At 33.9% G+C, this 21,377-nt stretch overlaps 2 protein-coding genes across 2 annotated transcripts; both read left to right on the top strand.

Annotated features, from left to right (window-relative positions):
* The first annotated feature begins 1,984 nt into the window (after positions 1-1,984).
* Positions 1,985-14,611, top strand: LOC145576321 (surfeit locus protein 1-like). The gene is made up of 6 exons (XM_081634090.1): positions 1,985-2,247; positions 2,446-2,546; positions 4,504-4,739; positions 10,844-11,018; positions 11,106-11,389; positions 14,017-14,611. The coding sequence occupies exons 1-6, from the start codon at positions 2,082-2,084 to the stop codon at positions 14,084-14,086; spliced, it is 1,032 nt and encodes a 343-aa protein (XP_081490216.1). The 5' UTR covers positions 1,985-2,081; the 3' UTR covers positions 14,087-14,611.
* Positions 14,612-16,785: 2,174 nt separating this feature from the next.
* LOC145576319 (protein WHAT'S THIS FACTOR 9, mitochondrial-like) lies at positions 16,786-19,754 on the top strand. Its single transcript, XM_081634089.1, has 2 exons — positions 16,786-16,912; positions 18,256-19,754. Exon 2 carries the CDS (start codon positions 18,326-18,328, stop codon positions 19,583-19,585), a length of 1,260 nt encoding a protein of 419 aa, XP_081490215.1. The 5' UTR covers positions 16,786-16,912; positions 18,256-18,325; the 3' UTR covers positions 19,586-19,754.
* Positions 19,755-21,377: the final 1,623 nt, after the last annotated feature.

Below are 21,377 nucleotides of genomic sequence, written 5' to 3'. Positions count from 1 at the left end.
TTTTCACTATAGGAAACCGCCACTTAGCGGTTTCTATATTTTATAACCACCACTACTTAAGTGGAGGTTTTCTGTTGTGAAAACTGCTACTTCAAGTGATGGTTTTTAAGTGAACTATTAAAAAAAGAAATTGGTTTTTTCCCACTTGTTTACGTGGTTAATAAAGTGGGAATTTAAGAAAAAAAAAACACTATACTTAGAGCACTCTCACTCATGGGCATTTTTTTGCCCATGAGTAGAATTTTATGAAAAAAAAAATGTAATTTTGGCTTCCTACTCATGAGCATTAAAGAAAATGCCCATGAGGAAATCCTCAAATGCCCATAGCAATGACAAAAATAATTTGCTACAGTAGCGTGGGCCATAAAACTAAATCAGCAAAAAAAAAAAAGGAAAAAAAGCTATATATATTAAAAAATAATGTGACGATTGTAATGTTTAGAGAGAGAAAATATGAGAGAGAGTGGTGTGAGTTTTTTTAAAAGCCCATGAGTGTATGAGAAATTGTAAAAAAAAAAAATATGCCCATGAAAAAAAGTGGAAAAGATGAGAAGAAAAAGTGGGTAAAAAGAGAATGACATTTTTTTATTTGCTCATGAATGAGAGTGGTCTTATGAAATTTGATATTTTGCCAGCATTATTTACCGAAATGGCTCTTATTTTTTTTAGCAATTACTAAATACAATACAAAATAACCTAATTGCAGAAATTAATTAATGATACGAAAGTAATAAAAAGACTAGAATACCCTTTTCCAAAATGAAAAAACTGATTCGTCATTTCACCAGACTTTTAATTTTTACATTTTTTTATTTTTTATTTTGCAATTCATTTTACTCGCCAATTTTTTTTCATTTTATTCCCCATTTCAGTCACCATATTTTTTTTTATTTTTTATTTTTTTGCAATTCATTTCATTTCACCATTTCCTTTAAAATTCTTCAATATGAGCCCTAGAGACGAAGAAGTCGTTCACAGCTCATAAACCATCCAGTCTTAGATTTTTTTTTCGTTTAATTTTTTTTGTTGAATTGTTGTAAATTTTCATTATAAGTACCCCCGACTATGTTTTTTTTGGGGGGGGGGTACTATTTACCCCCGGAAATCTTATCCAGGGGGTACTAAAAACCCCCGGAAATCTTATCCGGGGGTACTAGAGACCCTCGGAAATCTTATCCGGGGGTACTAGAGACCCCTGGAAATCTATCTTAGCCGGGGGGTACTGGAGACCCCGGAAATCATATACGGGGAGTGCTAGAGACCTTCGAAAATTTTAGCCGTATAAGATGGAAATTTTATTTTGTTTGATTGTTCATTTATTATAGCACATAATTTTCATACCTCAAAAAAATGTCGTAGTGCACTTCATTATTATTGTCTATGAATTTGTATAGTATTGATTATTGAATATTAAATAGGATTCAAGATTGAATACGTTAGAATATGATTGTAAATTAAACAGTAGGGATGATTATATAGTTAGGAGTGTACATGATTTAATTTTAATTATTTAACTATTCAAAAAAAAAAAAATTAATCATTTAAAAAAAGTGTAAAGGATTAAGGGTCTATTCACTTCAGATTAATTTCAGTTCAGCTCCAATTAGTTCAATTCAGTTCAGCTTCAATCAGTTCAGTTTGTTTCAGCTCTTAATTTCCTTCTCTCATAAAATATTCATTTCAGCTTTATTCAGTTCAGTTCAGCTTCAATTAACTCAGTTCAGTAAATGTGAAAGACCATAAGTTAAAATAAGGACAAAATTGAATTATAATTTTTTTTAAAAAATAATTTATTCTGCATTTAGGTAAATTTGTCCCTATATTTAGTACTTATTTTTATTTTTTATTTTTTTTATTTTTATTTTTATTTTTTTTTTACAAAATTGTCATTTGATATGTGAGCTTTGTAACTGTGTAAGCTGGGACTACAAGTCTACACGTACAAAAATGAAATTTTGATTTGCTAATAAAATTGAAACCCAAATTAAAACGAAAAACCCCCGAATTTTTTTTTCTAAAAACCCTTTTCTTCGTCTTGTTGTTCTTGCTAGTTCAAACAGTGAAATTGCAGTGAACATGAGATGGCTGCCTCCATTTCCAAAACATTGACCAGAAACATTCGATTTATTACCACTTCTTCTTCTGCCCCTTCATTACCTCGTTTCTTCTCCACTTCTACTGCATCTGCACCTGTTGTTTCCGCCATTGATGACCCCACCATTCCTCAACCTCAACCTCATCAGCAAGGTTGATTATTCTCTCTTTCTTTCCTTTCGCAATTGTTTCAATCAATCTATGAATGTAATTTGAATTGGGTTTTTGAATTTGATTTTTTTTCTTTGATTTGTGGATTATGATGATGATTTGTGTTGATTTTTCAAATTTGTATTCTTTTCTTTTGTTTTGTGAATAATTATGATAATGGTGATGATGATTATTGAGCAGGAAAGCAGCAAAGAGGAATATGGTCGAAGATGTTTCTCTTTCTTCCTGGGGCTATTACTTTTGGTCTTGGCAGTTGGCAGATTATCAGACGACAGGACAAGGTTCAAATTCCCTCCCTTCCCTTTTATTTATTACGCTTGATTTTGATCCCGGAATTAGCTATCGATATGTTATTTGGACTTTGGTACTTATGTCCGACTCGGGTATGTATCCAAGTGTTAGACTTGGCTACATTATGAAAATTGTAATGTTTTGCTGCAAAATGAAGTATCAAGTCTTTGAACCTATGTTGAGGTGTTGATGAAATGATGATTGATAAGTGATTGAATTGAAATGAAGAGTCAAGTAACATAGGCAGCCATTTGAAAAATCAAATTGATTTGCCCATTTGAAATTTTTTGTTTATTGTGAAGAAGTTGTTGGGTTTTATTGGTGTGGACAGTTTATGTTATGATATGGCATTTTCATGGAATGCCAAGATTTAAGCCTAGGAGTTCTATTTGAGGATTGATTGTTCGGGTTGAGGGAAGGATAATCCTGTGGCAGCTGGAATCTCCAATGTTCAGTAATGGATCCCCCAGTAAAGCATTTCAGGGTACTTGAGATAACTGTGTCCAATTGAGCTTTGTTGAGTTGATTTGAGCTAACTGAAATGACTTCTATATTTTTTTCATTATTTTTGAGATTTTGAGTGTCTAGTGAAGTTGACTAAATTTGTTTTTAGTGTAGTTGCATTTATATATGATGAATTTAGATTGCCCATATAGAGTTTATTATTAAGCTTGTTTTGGCCATTATTGTGTTGAGCTTACTGCTTGGTCTGATAAACTCCATTCAAGGTTTCATCAATCTGGAGCTTAAGAAATTGTTACTTGAAGTTGATGTCAGTTAAACCATCTGCCAAAATTTTGTAAGGTGCATTAGGTTATCTTACCTTTTTGAAGACTCCTTGGTTCAGGGTGTGACAAGGGAATTTTCGTAAAATTTCTACTATAGTGCCTTGTGTATATAGATGTCTATTGCCATTCTAGTTTGACTTTTGTTTGGATTATGTCTCCAAGAAATTCAAGCCTTGTATCTTAGAAAGGTTGGGAGGCAAAGGCCTTGTTTCTTTTCATACCATGCTGTAGAGTTTTATTTCAGCGTACATTTTGTCTTCTTATCCATGAAGAATTTCTTCTAAAAAAAAAATATGCAAGTTAGTATTAATGGGTAGGCAACTAGCTTTCTTATTCAAACTTTATTTGCATACGTGAGAGAAATTTACTATTTTTTCACGATTTCAGGTTTTGATTGAATCATCTTAAATATCCATTAAAAATACTAAGTTGTCCTGATGCCGATTGAGCTTCAATTTAAAAGTTTTGTTATTGGTTTAATTGAATCATCTGACCTATTTATAAGTTTTTGGAATCGGCAAAAGAGGAATGCTTGTTGAGAATTTTGACATCGATCTGTTATTGATATTCAATTTAGGTTCATTTTGGTCTTTGTGCTTCTTTGTTGGCTATTGTCTATCAGTAGAATAGGTGAAATTACTAATTTTTTTATTTTATTTTTTTTATTATCCTTATTATTGATCTTTTGTTAAACTTGGTTCATTGATGCTATTGGTTAAGTGAAGTTCTTCAGTTGAAGCTTTTGAAACCAAATTAGCTGAGTAGAAGGTTTTTTTTTATCTTTATTTTTTTTGAAACTCACTGGATGTGTATTTGGGTTTTCATCTTAAAATCTAGAATTAGTATTACTGCTAGGCAGAAGAGCCTGATATGAATATAAAAGACCATTTTCAGATGTTTGTGTGTTCGAAGTCATGCACAAGTCTACATTCTTATGCTCTCATAATGGTGTCATTTCGTCATCTAATTGTATGCGCTGTTGAGCAGCTTTTGATTTAATACTCTGGGTTTTGTGAAACTTTAACCAACTTGTTATTTTCCTCTGGTGGATGTTTGCATGTGTATTTAGTTATTTGAATATAAGTAGTATACTAGTATGTACCATCCATGTTTATTTTCTTAAACTATCTTGTTTGACTATTGATGTATGCTGATGTAGATCAAAACGTTGGATTACAGAAGAGAAAGGTTGGCAATGGAGCCAATTGAGTTTAATGACATAGCTTCTGGTGAGAAATCAGATACTTTGGAGTTTCGGAGGGTGGTCTGCAGAGGAGCTTTTGACGAGAAGAAGTCAATATATGTAGGCCCACGATCTAGAAGTATATCAGGAGTTACAGAAAATGGATACTATATTATTACACCACTTGTGCCTATTTCTGGCAATCTGGATAGGTGAGCCAATGATTGATATACATAATTGTGAATGTGTTCCTGTTCCATCATCCAGTTTTGATTGTTAGCTGCAAACAGATACAATGTCACTACTACAAAATTGGCCAAAGAGACTATATCAAAATGGCCAAAGAGACTACCTTAGGGGTGGTCTCTAGCTCAAAGGTCTCTTTGGCCTAAGACCACTCATTTAAGATAGGTGGTCTCAATTTTTGAAAATCTGAGACCATCTATTTCAAATAGGTGATCTCACTTTTTCAAAAACTGAGACCACCTATTTCAAATAAATGGTCTCTTTCTTCTTTTTTTTTTTTAAAAAAAATTATTTGTATTTTAATGTATTCCCCGTATATGATTTCAATAAAACAAAAATACAATTTATTAATATGAAAATTATACACATAGTTTATACAGAACCAATCCCAAAAACTCATTAATACAAAGTATTTGAGTACAATCAATATTCTATCAAAATTTACACAAAACTCATACTCCGTACTTAAAAAAAAAAAAAAAATCATTAACGCTATAACCAAGCCTTCTAATATCTTGTGCAGCAACCTCATGCCAACCAAATAATTCAACAAGCAAATTAATCTTCACTTTTTATCCTGAAAATTTTTCAAAGAGATTAAAAATTAGCACACAATTATTAAAAAAAAAATATATACCAACTTGAAACTAAAATCAAAATTGAACTCTCAAAATTGAACGCCTCATTGTATATGACCCAGATAAAATGCACTACACGGAAAGATGGAAGAAAATGCAACTTAAAGAGAAAAAATATACATCAAAAACAGGATAAGAAATTACCAAAAAAAAAAAATTCAACAGCAACAAAAGGACAAAACCACATTCAGAAATTCAAGCAGTAACAAAGATAAGTTGTCATCAAGCTCTTATCCTCTAATAGGAACTACAGTCCATTCAGCATATACAGACATACAGTAAGATTATCATGAAAGAAGTCAGGAACATCAGTGTAAAACTCCTAGTGAAATATTTCTGGATTTTGTCCAAGTATAACTGTACATCTGAAACCATATCACTCTGATAATTATGGTTTACTTTGGGACTTAATTTTTGCATACCAATTATAAATCTGGACTTAATTTTGCATACCACAGTTAACATAATTTCTGTCAACTTCATCCTAAATGTTTAACTTCAGTTTTATTTAGTTTAACTCGGCTAAATTCATTTCAAAAGAAAATATTCTCCAATTTGAACTTGCTAACAATTTTTTAATTCTGATTTGAACTTGGTAGCATCTTTTTAAATATCTCCCTAAAATCCATTTTTAGAAAGTAACAAAAGGGGTGGTGGCAGTCGCCCAAAACAGCTGAATAATTTCCCCCAATTCTTGAGACACAACTAACTAAATAATTACTAATTGCAGATAATTCAGTTGAAACAGAATGTAGAAAATTATATAGTATTACAATGCCACTTGACCAGCTACCTCTCCTCTACAAGGCTACAAAGATACGAACATAGAAAATAATATCCCTCGAATCCTCCAATTATCTAAAGTGCTCAGCCAATGCCTTGATCTCTTTGGATCTTACACAGTACTACCTCATCTACCTGATTGCAAGTCAACATAGATTATTACTGTTAATAGCTTCAGCCTTCCAAAATCATCCCAATAGTAAGCAGAAGATAGAATCAGGCAATGCTTCTGAAAACAATTATTTAGCAGGGTACTTTGAACCAAACGCCTACTAGATTAAAAAAAAAAAGTTGGAAACAACGTTCAAAAAAAAAAAATCTGAAGAAATTTCAGAATATTATAACATCAAACCTCCAATAGCCGTACAAACTTGAGATGTGCCTGGAAAGACCTCGATAGAAGAAATTAGCAAAGCACCACTTAGGAAAGTCAATAAGCACATGGCCTAACCAAAACTATTTGATACTGGTACAAGATGACCAATATAATTGATCAAAACTCTAGACTACACTCTTGATTAAAGAAGGCATACCAAGCTGAGTTGAAAGATCTAAAGTAATCGAAAGGTTGCTTCAAATATCTAAACAAATAATTGACTGCACATTAACATTAACGACAACTCTAGGATAATTTCGTTCCAGTTCATCAGCAAAGGCATACATCTTCCATAAAAACTTAATTCTTTCATCTTATCCTGTTATAAGTTGCTACAACCCTTTAACAGATTCAACTAAGTTAATAACCATCCCAGAATGAAATTGGCAAACCCATAATACACTGAACTCCTTTATCTACCTGAATGTAAGTCAATGGAAACATTTAATCTACATAGCCTACTAAAATCATCCCAATAGTATGTCGAAATTAAAAATGGGCAGATCTTTCAAAATCAATGCATTAGCAAGGTAATTTGAACCGAAAAGCCTGCTAGTACTGTAGTAATAGATAAAAAACTTAAAACATTGGCAATAAAAAATGCCAGACAAAAAAGAAAAGGGAAAGGATTTCAAAGTATATCACAAAATGCTTAACCCTCTTATGAGTCATACACATTTCAGAAGTGTTTGGAAAGACAAAAATATCAGAAATTAGCAAAGAACTTGTTAAGAAGGTCCACAGGCACACAGCCTAACCTTAATATTTGATAATAGTACAGAATGACCAGCATATGATCAAAATTATAAGACTGCACTATAAACTAAAGCAAGCCATTCTATGCTAACCTGAGTTGAAATGTCCGTAGTAACCAAAAGGATGGAGAAATTAACAAATAGAACGACGAATACTTCTAAATCTAAACAAATTGTCACTATGATTTAGCATCGATGATCATTCTTGTTCATCAGCAATGCATACATCTTCAAGCTACTTAGCAAAATATGCAGAAGCAGAAGATATATAAGTTGAGCAGAAAGGACAATATGGTGAAAGAACATGCAGAAAGAGGTGACGTAGTGGATGCTCAATGCCATAAAATCTTCACGTGATTGCATGAAATCTCCAGAAAATTAAAATAGAGAACTCAACAAACCAATAATTTTACAGCAAACAAATTGATCTATCAAACTACTATATATAACAACTCATGCGTCCCATCAAAAAAAAAAAAAAAAAAAAAAAAAAATCATATGTGAACCAAGAGAGAAGACAAGAAGCTAGATCAATGCACCCAAACTAGCAAAGGAATATTGCCTTGTTGTAGCTGATATTAAATAAATATTGAGTACATACCAGCAAGGATGACAGTGTAGATTTTCCACAGCCACTAGTTCCACACAACAAGATGGTCAAGGATTCCTTCCTCTCACGGATTTTGCAATCAACACATATCACTTTCAGCAATGTGATTCAAAGAAATGAAAAGGGTGAATCAATAAGACAGGTGATAATATAATGCAGACATGATGCAGCTTGCATCTCAAGAAGCAGAAACAAACAACACTTCAAAAAAGTAAAATAATCTTTTCCAACTTTGAATCCCTAAAGTTGGCTGCCTTGAAGTCTCCTTTTGGTGCTAAACACTCAGCAATAAACATAATTATATAGACATAGTTTGTGTATGACAATCATTTTCATGCTATCCCTAACTAAATCTCAAAATAGCTATACTATCTTTAAAAGAAAAACAATATTACATGGAACTATATGGATAGTATGGAAGAATTAGACAATACAATCAAAGACACCATCATTAGATGACAGTAACTTGATGCATAAATAAATCGTAATGATTAGTATTTTCACACCGTACACACATTGACCCATATGCCAATCAGGTGCACTGGTTTTGCACTTGTTTTCTACAGATTTCGATACTTCAAGATGCTGAACTGTCCTACCAGAACAAAAAAAGGAAACAATCTTTTCCAACTTACATAAAAACATACGTTATACAACTTTAATTAATAAGACTCAAGTGAAATTCAAGTGTTTTCCCCCCAAGGTGCCATGTGAGACACATGTTCAAGTATGGTGAGGGGGGTTTCCCTCTCAGTGTCTCTCCTAGTGATTCCATCCAACCAAAGAGAAGTTTATAAGCAGCCACAACAGATATATCAAACATAAAAGCAAGCATTGAAGACAAATCATAATAAGTATAAAAACTGCATTCAGCTACTGATTGACTCATGCATAAGAGACAGACCAATCTAGTAAATCAGAAACCATCACAAGTAGCTAAGCACTATGGAATAATAAAATTTGTGAGACTTGCTCAGTTTGCAAAATAAATTTCAGTATCTTGCTTGGTAACAAACTGTACTACCTCACCTCTCATCATTAGATTGCCTTGGCCTAATTTAATTTCGAAATAAGATGAGCAAGATCATAATCAAAACCCCAATATAACTTTGTTTATTAAAACCCTAAATTTTCGATTAAACCAGAAAACACATGCAATTGAACAAACAAACAAACATTAACAAAAAATTAAATTAAACTAAAATACCCTAAATTAAATCAAAACACTATAACTCAAACAAAATCTAAGATTTGAACTAGAAATTATGCAAAAGAACCCTAAATTTGGAATTTAAATGGGAAAGTTTAAAGAAGCTCATACCAAGAACACCAATCAAAACCCTAGAAATCAGACTGCACCGTCACCATCGCGACCACCGTCACTGTTGCAACCATCAGTTGATGAGGCGAGAGAAGAAAGAGAAAGAGTGGCTTGCGAGGGGGAATGAGGAAGCTTCAAGGGAGAAAGGCCTTGATTAACGAACAACTACCGACGACGCTTGCGAGGGAGGACGACCGACGACGCTTGATTAACGAAACCTGGCTTCAATGGAGAGAGAACGGATATACGCTTCGATGGAGAGAGAAGGGAGTTCGAGGGAGCTGAAAGGGGATGACGGCGTTGAGGGAGCACCACTGGAGTCGCGAGAGAGGAGTAATTGAATAGCAGGACCGACGACGGCGAGGGATACACACCGAAGGGAGGACGGAGCTTCAATGGAGTTCCCAACGGTTGAGGGTTTGGTTGAGGAGAGAGAGAGGAGAGGAGAGGAGAAAGAGAGGAGGAGAGACATATATGAGGGTTATTTATTTATTTGAAAGAAAAATTAATTTTTTTTTTTGAAAGAAGAATGAAAATTAATTAAAAAGAAGGAGAGACCACTTCTTTTAAATAGATGGTCTTCCTCGTTATTTATTTATTTAATTAAAAAAAGGAGAGACCACTTCTTCTAAATAAATGGTCTCTCTCTTTTATTTATTTTATTAATTAATAAAAAGAGAGACCACTTATCTTATATAAAGGGTCTCTCTCTTTATTTATTTGATTAAAAAAAAAGAGACCATTTATCTGAAATATTGGGTCTCTTGAAACAAATAGACCACATATTTAATTAAATGGTCTCTTGTTTGAGGTCTCTTTGGCCAATTTTGTAGTAGTGTGTGGTCTATCTTATTCCCTCTCTCAGTTGATGTCTTGTTTATCACCCTTCACCTTATTCTCACTCATAATTGATCATTTCTTCTGCATGCATTATTTAATTTGTCATAGATAGCTCATGAATAATAAATTCTTTGATGTTTGGTTGCATAATATTACTGCCCTATCTACTTCATAAACTTCTGTTTGATGCTGATCATTTAAAGAAATGCTCATTAAAATGCAATTTTGTGTCATCCTTTTGTTGAAGGAACCTGAATTGACTATGACATAACTTTGCAAAAATCTAATGTCTGGGATCCCTTCAATATCTTAGTGTTTTGGTCCTAAAGTTGGTTGTCTCTAAACTTTGTAATTATTTCAGCACAAATGCAGTTTAAATTTACCCACAAAACCATTTTTTCAATTAAAAAGTTACGGCTTATAGAGAGGGGGGGGGGGGGGGGGGGGTTCCTCTTGAAATACGGTTTTGCCCCTAAACCTTTATGTGTAGGAGGAGAAAGGGTGGAGGAATGCGGGGTTGACAGGGATCAGAGAAAACAGAGCCTTGATTAGTTTGGTCAGCTTGGGAATAAAATCACATCTAAGTCATTTGACAAATACTTTTAGGAAAACTAGCTATTGCAGTAGAATCTCTGGCCATTAAAATTTTTTGCTTGATTTCATCGATAAAAAAAAGTTATTTTGCTTGATTAAGCAACATGTTTTGGCCGTACAAAGTTTTCTTCTGGCTGATTATGTAAATTTCAGCGTTCAGTCCCCAGTTTTAGTGAATAGGGGATGGGTCCCACGCAGCTGGAGGGACAAGGCACTGGAATCTTCTCAAGGTCTTGAAGAGGATAAAGATGCACCCAACACTGCTTCATCATCTGGTGAAATTCGTTCATTTTGGAGATTTTGGTCTAAGAAGCCCCAAACAACTGAGGTTTTACTTTGCACTGTTATAGTTTATGTTACATTTAGTAAATGTGTTAAGAGGGGTGGTCACATTTATCCCATTCTTTAATTGCAGGAACCAGCTCCATCTGTCACCCCTGTGGAAGTAATTGGTGTGATTCGTGGGGGTGAAAAACCAAGCATTTTTGTTCCAGAAAATGATCCTGCCTCTGGTCAGTGGTTTTTTGTTGATGTTCCTGCTATTGCCAATGCGTCAGGCCTTCCTCAGAATACAGTCTATATTGAGGACATTAATGATAATGTTAGCGCAAGCAATCCATATCCTATTCCAAAGGATGCTAGTACCTTGATTCGCAGCTCAGTCATGCCGCAAGACCATCTAAATTACACATTGACATGGTACGTGTCTTGCTAGTTGAACACTCTATGTTATGCATGTACTTGTAGCTTTACTCAAAATTATTTGTATCCCTTCATGGCCATCTATAATTTGCTATGCTTTGTATGAAATATAATATTGTGTATTGAAATCATGACCAACGTTACACGGAACGTGGGATGTTTTGGAACATGGTACGAGAATGGGAACGCGGTATGTGGGGTCTAGAATTTCCGAAATGTTTGGTTATATTTGGGATTTTATTAATTGATTTTAAATTTTATAATTAGTAAATTTCACCATGATAATGTTCTTTTTTTTTTGTTCTGATAATCTGATTTCAGAGAAAGCAGCAAAAGAAGAAAACTAAAAGTTCGAAATTAAGTTTATAACAAAACTATATTTGACAGCAATCCAATATTTCAAGACTCCAAGTTTTAACCACTTACTCCAAATTACATAAAAAAAACTTCATCAAATTAAAAAAAAAAAAAAAGGCTTAAAAATAACAAAAGATAAACCATAACTAGCAAGTCAGTCAAATTCTTTCTCTTAGCAACTGCATTATCCCCAACAAGCACCCACCTTATGTCATCCATTCTCGATGTTAAATCCTCAATATACGAGTTCTCAGGATATCCCACATTCTATAATGTTATCATAGCCAATTATAAGTTATTCTGCCGAAAGGGTTTGGAGCACCTATTCTTACATCCACAATATTAAGAGGAATCGGCTGAATGCTCTCCGTGCCGACAAGTTAGTGTTTGTTCACTCTAACTTAAGACTTATATCACGCTTCACAAAAAGCTACATATCCGTCCCTTATAGTAGGTGAGATATTGACCCCAAGAGCTCTTATATTGAGGATTTAACATTGAGAATGGATGACATAAGGTGGGTGTTTGTTGGGGATAATGCAGCTGCTAAGAGGAAAAAAATGACTAAGTTGCTAGTTATGATTTATCTTTTGTTATTTGTATAAAAAAAAAAAAATAAATAAAAATAATAATAATAATAAATAAAAAACCTTGGAGTCTTGAAATATTGGATTACTGTCAAATTTAGTTTTGTTTTTAACATGACTTTGAACTTTTAGTTTCCTTTTTTTTTTTTTTTTTGCTACTTTCACGAAATAAGGTTATCATTAAAAAAAAAAAAAGAATATTATCATGGTGAAATTTACTAATGATAAAATTTAAAATCAACCAAAGAAATATCTCAAAAAATAACCAAACGTTCCGGGAACTCTAGACCTCACGTGCTGCATTCCCGTACCACGTTCCAAAATGTCACACGTTGCCCTAGATGATGTGCTGTGGGACTGTGGGGTTGGAGGAGAAGGATAATTTTGGGTCAGCATTATACAGAATTTTTTTTTTCAGTGATCATAATTTCTACTATCTGACTTGTTGTATGTCAATGCCCAAAAGTGAGCTAAATAGAAAAACAAGTTAGTTATAATTCTGAATAGCTTTACAATCTGGTAACCTAGTTTTCAATAATGCACAATGTTATTGTGATGCATCTTTTACAAGGATCTTAAGTACATCAGTTTTCTTGATTTGTGAAGTATGCTGAAGATACTTGGTGATAGTTGCTTACCAGATTTGAAATGTCCTTCACATTGGTTTAATTGGGATTTGTCAATTCCTTCAAAGTTGAGAGAAAACTGGATAGAGTGTGATTGTCTCATTGTGTGAAACTGAGCGTTATTTTTGGGATATGGGTTTATCACACTTTTTTCAGTCAAAGTGGAAGTTAAACTGGTTTTTTAAGACAACTCTCCTTGTTCAAAAGATCACTCAGACAATTAATTCATTTGCCTCCTAAAATTTGTAAAGCACAAATTAAGTTCCAGTCTTTAGAAATTCTTGGCGATCCCTTTGCAACCAAGTCATATTTATGTCTAGTGCTCTCATCATTACTGTGTATGACAGTGTCTTAAAGCAAAAGATGTCTACTTCATCCTGAAGTTCTTGCCAACATAGGAATTTATGCTTTTATTCATGGAGAACTTTACACATTTGATTTGGAATTCCATTACTCTCTTTGGAAAGAAATTATAAACACTCAAGTTTGGTATCGGATAAGAAAAAAACAATTTTATCGAGTAGGGAGGTGCCAATTTGATAAGCAGGCAGCATGTTTAGTCCATTGCTGCTGAAGGTGTTAATTGCTAGAATTTTTTTTTTTTTTTTTTTTTTTGAGGAGGGTGGGGGGCGGGGGGGTTGGTTTGGACGCTGACACTTTGTTTGGATTAAAGGAGATAGAGAGATGGGATATCTTTCATTTGGATAATAAATGAGGAAGGGAATCGTGGAGAGAAATGGAGGGAAAATTTGTAAGAAATTGATCTCTCTAACAAAGGAGAAATTTGGAAGAAAACCTCATCATTCTTTCCTCCCTCCCCATCTTTTCCTTCTCCTTTCTTTATCCAAACACACATGCAGTATGTTGTCTCTGGCTTGTGTTCATGATTAGGAAACCAAACATCCATGATATAGGTCAGAAATGATGCAGTGAGATGTAGATTGACAGAAAATATATCTAACCTGGATGTAATTAAACTCAATTTTACTACCCCGAAACATGCTAATGCTCTATATTTAGTCTAATTACTAACATTTATATTCATGACAAGCAGGTATTCTCTATCAGCTGCTGTGACATACATGGCTTACAAGAGATTAAAGCCAAGAAAAATCCGGAGATAGTATTTAATTTATAAAAGTCCTAGGAATTCCCTGTTTATTTCTTGACTGTGCTAGAGAATACTGAAGATCAGGTGCTGTCTACCAATTACTGACATCTTTTGTCATCATGTCAGAGGACATGTTTCGCTGTTATAAGATATTCTGGTATATACAAGCAGCAGATGATGATATTGATTTTGCAAACAAAACTTTGAGAATTTGAAACCTTGCTAGAAATTTTGGAATTTAAACATTGGAACAGATTAGTTCCTTTTTCAAATCACAGATTCACAACACACTGATGTACAAGCTGCTATACAAGTCCAGGGCATCAGGCATTGATCTTTTAAGATTCCGTAAGTGCTCAAGACCAATATTAGAGGGTGATGTTACAATAATGATTTGAGTTGACTGAATATCAACATATCATTGCCAGACATCCAATAAAGAAAACTCTTTGCTTCAGTCACAATGCAGCTTGTATTTTGACTTAATACATTGTAATTTTTGTATTATTTGCTCTATATATTTTTGGTTATTTTTGACAAATCCTCATCTCACATGCTTCATTACATTAAATGAACTTGCAAACATTAAATATGGAGTAATAAGAGGTTAAAGAGTGCAAATTTTGTAGAAGTCAATAATTCACAAACAATACCAACGATGTTTGAAGTCTAGGGTTCGAATCATGCCAAGTGATGATGCTTGTGGGTAGAGATTTTTACCCTTCCCTTACTCCCAAGTAGGGATGGCAATGGGTCAGGTCCACTAAGACCTAGACCCAGACCCGAAATTTTAGTGGTGGATCCAGATCCGATCTAGACCCACTGGGTCTAAAAAAATCAGACCCAGACCCAGATCTGTTAGGTCTAGCGGGTCTCAGGTCTAAGACGGGTTCAAAACGGGTCCAAATATAATTTTTTTATAATTTTTCATAATCTTTTATATATATTATAAATTTATAACTATACTAGTACTTGATATAATAAAAGATGCATTATAAAAAATTGTTCATATTTTTTATACACAAATGATTTGTTCATTGAAAAGTAAAGACAATGCATGAAAAAAAAAAACTTAAGAACTAAGATTCTTGGCAGCTTGTTGTTTTGCTGACGTACTTTCTCTAAAATCTATCTTCTCAACCTCTAATTATGTACTATATTACTAATCTAATATATCTAATTAAGTGGTTTATTTTAATAATAGTATGTCTAATGTACATTTTTTATTTATAAAAAAAATAAAATAAAATCCGGGTCCATGGGCCGGATCTGAGTCCAAAAAGTGTAGACCTAGACCCGACCCGACCCATTAAACTTAGACCCAAACCCATTGGGTGTAAAATTTAAGGACCCAGGCCCTAAAATATGGGTCGGTTCCAACCGGATCTAAGACCCATTGCCATCCCTACTCCCAAGTGTTTGGTCTTTATATGCAGGACTAATTTACCATTAGATTAAAATAAAAATAAAAAATAACACACATTTTTACATTCTAGCGGAGTAACAAAAGTATATTTATTTCTAATGTGGTTTTTTTAATTTAAGAACATCAAAACGTCTTAGTCCTATTGACGGAGTTGATTACTTGAAGATTTTTTTTTTCAATATTCTATTCGTTATTGATAGGTAGAGCTGTCAAAAACTGACCTGATCCGAAAACTCGATTTGAACCGGTAATGATTTGAACCTTATTTGTACCCGAACAATGGGGTGAAACTAGTGATCTGTAACCCGACCTGAATCGATCTGATGTTAACCGACAACCGATTTGATCCAATTCTTTATGACCTAAACCCGAACCTGCACCCGATCTGATAGTAACCGTCAACCGATTTAATCCGACCCGACAACAATCCGAACCCGAATTAGTACCCGACCCAATTAGAACCTGAAAATGATTATAATCCAACACAACATGTTATTGACCCGAGTCATGAAAGATTTAATAAAATTTTACACACCTTTCATTCAACTGGTACAGTTCTGTAAACCCTCAATCCTTAATAAAATATTAGTACAATTTGTTCAGCTTATATACCTTTTGTTCTCTATTACTTCGCATATAGGCTTAATAAAATCTTGATAATGTTTGATCAAATTATAAAAGGCGTAATTATATAAGTTCAGATTCACCACATCGATATTTATTCGAATTGAATTTGAACCAAAACTAAGAATGATCTAACGACTTTAAGATTATCCGACCAAATAATTATCTAACCCAACCCTAACCCGAACCTGAATGTACCATCTATTAACCCGCCCAAACCCGACTCAACACAACTCGAACCTGAAATTGAACCCGATCTGAATTTGACTAGAATCGAACCCAACCTATACCCGAAAAGGTAAACGCCGGAATAATCTAAACCGAAATTGATCCGACCTAAACCTGAACTTGATTTGAGGCTAGATTGACCCGACATAACCTGATCCTAATTCAACCCGAAACCTAATTTGACTCGACCCGAACCCGACTTAAATACCCAAATTGACAGCTCTATTGATAACCATGATCCCTTCCATTTTGATTAGGATTTTTAATAAGAACTCGTATTAGATATCAAATTTAGTGTCCATAGTTCATATATATCCCACATAAGATTCTATAAACCTATATTAAAAAAATAAAAAAGGTTATATTCATCGGATTTCTTATTTAAAAAAAAAAAAAAAAAAAAAAAAAAAAAAAAAAAAAAAACAGTAAATAAATAATTGTTGAGTAGTTCCTGAAACCCTTTTCCCATTTCCACAAAATATCAAACACCACTCAGCCTTCGGTTGCCACCACCGGAGCATATTCAAACTTCTCCAGGAAACAAACTCAGTCATTTGCTAGGTATATATTCGTTGTCTTACACTCTTTCATTTCTTAATTCTTTTGAATTTAAATTCAATTTCTTTTAGTATTATACTGTATAATTGTTATTGGATGATAATTTTATAATTAGTGAAATCTATAATATTTCATTCTACCACTAATAACAACTTCTTCAACCTTCCAATCCCAGATTTTTCCTATGTCAAAAAAATAAATAAAAAAATTGATAAAATTTTGGATTTCTTGAGAGTTTCAGATTTTGTTAACCTGTGATAGTGTGAAAGGTTTTACAATCTACAGTTATAATTTCAATTTCTCATTTCTGATGATTGGGTGAAAAGGGAAGTTAATTTCAAAGACATAACTAGGCTTAGTTATTTAGAATTTTGAAGTTTTTTCTTTATGAAAAATTGAAGATTGTAGAAATTAGAGAAGTCCGGTGCATCACTTGGTAAAACTAGTTACAATATTAAAAAGGGTTTATATATTAGTCTTATAGTAGTTTAATGAAGAAGTTTGGTTCCTTGTTAGGATCGTGAATCTAATTATATCAATGTTAATTCGACTTAAGACTCTAACAAACATTGGTATGGCAATTGGGTACTTCATTTCGGACCAAAATAATGCAATATCTTTAAAGTGGCACACTGGACTGTTTTACAATTGAGGGCGTACCTTGTGGGCTGTTGTGGCCTAGTCTGACATGACACTTTAATTGAGTCTGAGAATGATATCGTGAAATCTAACTTGTTTGATCCTTTCAAAGTTATGAGTGTGAAGTGTTCCTTCTTCATGTAATGGCTTGAATGGCCTTATTGTCTTTAAAGAATCTTGGTGTTTTTATCTGTTAAATTGCTGAATTATTTTTATTTTTCAAGGCGAACTCCTCCCAATACTACTTTTAAAATTTTATCACACTCCCAAAAAGAAATGTGTCATGTAAATTGGAATTGGGGAGGGGGAGATAATAGAGAAGACGAGGGAGGAGAATATGGGGTGGGGGTGGCTATGAGGGAGGAGAGAGAAAATGGGATGGCATAGTATTAAGACAGGAGAGAAAAGGGGTTAATTTAGAGAGAGGAGAGAGAGTGGGTCGCTATGGCCGGGGATGAGTGGATTCAGGGTAAATCTGACTTTTTACCACAAAAACACATTTTAAAAAGGAAACGAGTCAACCAAAAAGAAACTTCCCAAAAAAGAATATGTGTCAACTAATTTAGAACGGAGGAAGTAACTTTTATTTGATGTATAGTGAGACTTGGGACTTTGGGTTGCTTTCATGCTCTCTGTAAATAGTTCATAATAAGTACTTAGTAGAAGGTCCTCTTTGCTAAGACTCTTCTGTTTTTCTCTCTCTTCAGGGATCTGCATTTTGTCAATTTTTGACAATAGGCAATATCTTTGTCTAATTCCTAGCCCTAGTTGACATTCATGCTCTCCATATGTCGGTCCACAACAAAAACTTCAAAGAAACTTCTCTGCCATGCTAAGAAAATTGCCCTTTTCTCTCTCAACAAGGATCCACTATCATTTTGTTGCATCCGAAAGTTGAGTTATGTGAATGTGTATATGAAATGGAAAAAGAATTGCAGCTATGACTCAATTGAAACAATTTACAGAAGCCCAGAATTGAAACCATTGATATCTCTTAAAAATTGCATTGCCCAAGCTCCTAGTGGCTGCATTCCAATCTCAGATGTATCTAAAAGGGGCTTAGTATTGGATGTGCCCGTCAAAGTTGCGAAGTTTTTGAGGCGGTATCCTTCTGTGTTTGAAGAGTTCGTGGGGCCTCAATACAATTTGCCATGGTTTAGATTGACCCCAAAAGCAATGGAGATTGACGTGGAAGAGAAGGCGATTTATGAGGATTATAAATCGGATTTGCAACTTAGGCTGAAGAAGTTGATACTAATGACTAAAGAGAAGAGGTTGCCGTTGAGGATAATTCAAGGAGTTCAGTGGTATCTAGGTCTGCCTGATAATTTTCTGAAAAATCCTGATATAAATCTTGATAGTTCTTTTAGGTTTGTGGAAATGGAAAATGGGGATAGAGGATTAGCCGTAGAGAGTGGAGAAAAGCTGATGTCCATTTTGCAGAAAAATGCTGTACAGAGAGGGCTGAGCAATGGGGGATGGATGGAACCAATACCATTCCCGCTTTTTCCCTCTAGGGGTTTGAGATTGAAGAGAAAGATTTCGGCTTGGTTGGATGAGTTTCAGAAGCTTCCTTATGTGTCTCCATATGAGGACTTTTCACATTTGAGTCCAGATAGTGATATAGCAGAAAAAAGAGTTGTGGGTGTTTTGCATGAATTACTCTGCCTCTTTGTAGAAAATGCTGCTCAAAGGAAAAAACTTCTGTGTCTTAAAAAGTTTTTGAACTTGCCGCAAAAGTTTCACAAGGCATTTGAGCGACACCCACATATGTTTTACCTTTCCATGAAGGCCCATACCTGCACAGCAATCCTGAAAGAGGCTTATGAAGATGAGGCTGCTATAGAGAGGCATCCCTTGTTTACAGTGAGAAAGAAATACATAGAGCTGATGAATGATTCTGATAGGATCCTAAAACAACGGAAGTCAAATACTCACTTTGCTTATGGAGAAGTTGCTGATTCAGAGTCTGCCTCAGATTTAAATTCAGAATGCAATGTTGAAGATTGTATAGTAGTGGAGAAGAGCTCCTTTTAAGTACACATGTTATCAACAACTTGCAGCTAGATAGAGGTCTGTATATCTTTCAAATATTGGCTGATGTTACAAAATATTGGAATTGTTTAAAAATATTAAAATGTTGTATAAAGTCATACAGAGATTAAGAATGAAATCTATCCCTGAGCCCATTCTGCTTTTCACTACATTCTCCTGTCCCAAGTAAGAGCTTCATGATACTTTCATATGTGGCTTATGTTATGTTCCTTTTCTACCTCTTGTTCCTTGCTTTTGATGAATTAAACCATGGAGGTTTCTGACTGTCAAGCTTTTATTCACTGTGATCATCTGCACCCACCTCAAGTACTTATTCCCATCTTTAACAATGAACAAATAAAATTATTTGTGTTACTATTGAAATAAAATAATATAAAAAAAATTATGGAATGATGAATAGTGGCATGAACAAATGTGAATGGTTTGGAAAACCAAACCATTTGTGAAAATTATTTGTCTGACAAAACTTACTTTTATTGATTATTTTAATGATAAATATTGTATTTTAATTTTTAGGAAAAGATAAATTAAAGGTGGGGTAGGTGAATAGTAACATGAACAATATTGTTTTTTGGTTCATTGTTAAGAGGAGATTGTTGGAAATTATATGTTTGATTTATGTATATGAGAGAGAGTATTTTTTTTGTGAATAGTAACATGAACAATTTTTTTTTTGTTCATGAATAAGGATGCTTTATTTTATCCCTTATTTGTGCAGTTATTTGTAATTTTTATTCTTATTCATGTTTGAACTGTTACCTTCCTTTTTTTTTTTTTTTTTTTTTTTTTTGACAATAAAAGAAAATTTTAATTGCAAGGTAAAATTTTACAAACAAATCCAATACAAGAAAGATGATAAAAAAACACCTATACAATTCATCTTCCTACCTTCTAGAAAAGGTGAAAGAAAGAAAATATTCATATGCCAGTATCTTTAAGAGACTTCAGAAACCAAAGCAGTTTACTTGACTAACAGAAATTCATTCATTCAATCAATTCATCAGTAGACCTGGAGAGAAAATTGCCTTAACACTGCTTCACTGGACATACATTTGCCATAAAATTTAATTATTCCTCACATGAATTGCTTTGTTCTGGCTAACACTGACCGAGGGGTTGAGAACCGCTGATGCTTCAGTATGTTCATCACCGCTGGCTACTAGCTTGTGCAACTTTGTCCTCCACACCAGACCCTTTTTATAGAAATTGTACAGGGGCCAAACTGGCCTTATTTGAGCGGCTCTGATATTTATAAGCAGCTAAGTACTTGTGCACCAAGTGCTTGTGCCTACTCCTCAATTTTCTTTCTGGAAAAGGAAGAAAGTGCTTGACAACATTTTATGTAGGTGCTTGTAAACTGCTCACAAACTTCAAGGAATTAAATCTCTGTGCTAATTTGGAAAATATACTGCTCTTGTTTCAGGTTTGAGTTTTGATTTGTATGTTCTGCTCCTTTTGAGTTCAACTGCTAGATGAAGTTGTAATGTTTACCCAGATTACTGACACTATGTTTCTAAATTGCAAGTGGTTTTTCTAGGTTTCGGGAGGATTATAGGAGTGTCCTTGGGAAGTTGTTTGACGAGACTTGTTCCTACTGAAAGGCACTTTTGATCAGTGATGCTGGTGTGAAATAGTTTTGATGATTGTTGGGTGTGCGTTAGATGGAATTTCAGGTCAATGCTGGTGATTGATCTGGTAACATAAAGGTCAGTGTACATGAAGCTAAGTGTCGTACTTATGGAAATCATCAAATTTCTGTGTTGTGCAATCTTGG

This window comes from Chenopodium album, chromosome 13 (genome assembly GCF_948465745.1).
Source record: "Chenopodium album chromosome 13, dcCheAlbu1.1, whole genome shotgun sequence".
Taxonomy (NCBI): Eukaryota; Viridiplantae; Streptophyta; class Magnoliopsida; order Caryophyllales; family Amaranthaceae; genus Chenopodium; species Chenopodium album.
This window is presented reverse-complemented; position numbering and strand designations above follow the sequence as displayed.

What these genes read in the sequence shown, in the direction of transcription:
- LOC145576319 (XM_081634089.1), top strand. Translation starts at nt 18,326, where the DNA reads ATGCTCTCCATATGTCGGTCCACAACAAAAACTTCAAAGAAACTTCTC.
- LOC145576321 (XM_081634090.1), top strand. Translation starts at nt 2,082, where the DNA reads ATGGCTGCCTCCATTTCCAAAACATTGACCAGAAACATTCGATTTATT. An exon ending in TTATCAGACGACAGGACAAG is followed by an intron (nt 2,547 to 4,503) that starts GTTCAAATTCCC and finishes ATGCTGATGTAG; the next exon opens with ATCAAAACGTTGGATTACAG. An exon ending in AGAAGCCCCAAACAACTGAG is followed by an intron (nt 11,019 to 11,105) that starts GTTTTACTTTGC and finishes CTTTAATTGCAG; the next exon opens with GAACCAGCTCCATCTGTCAC.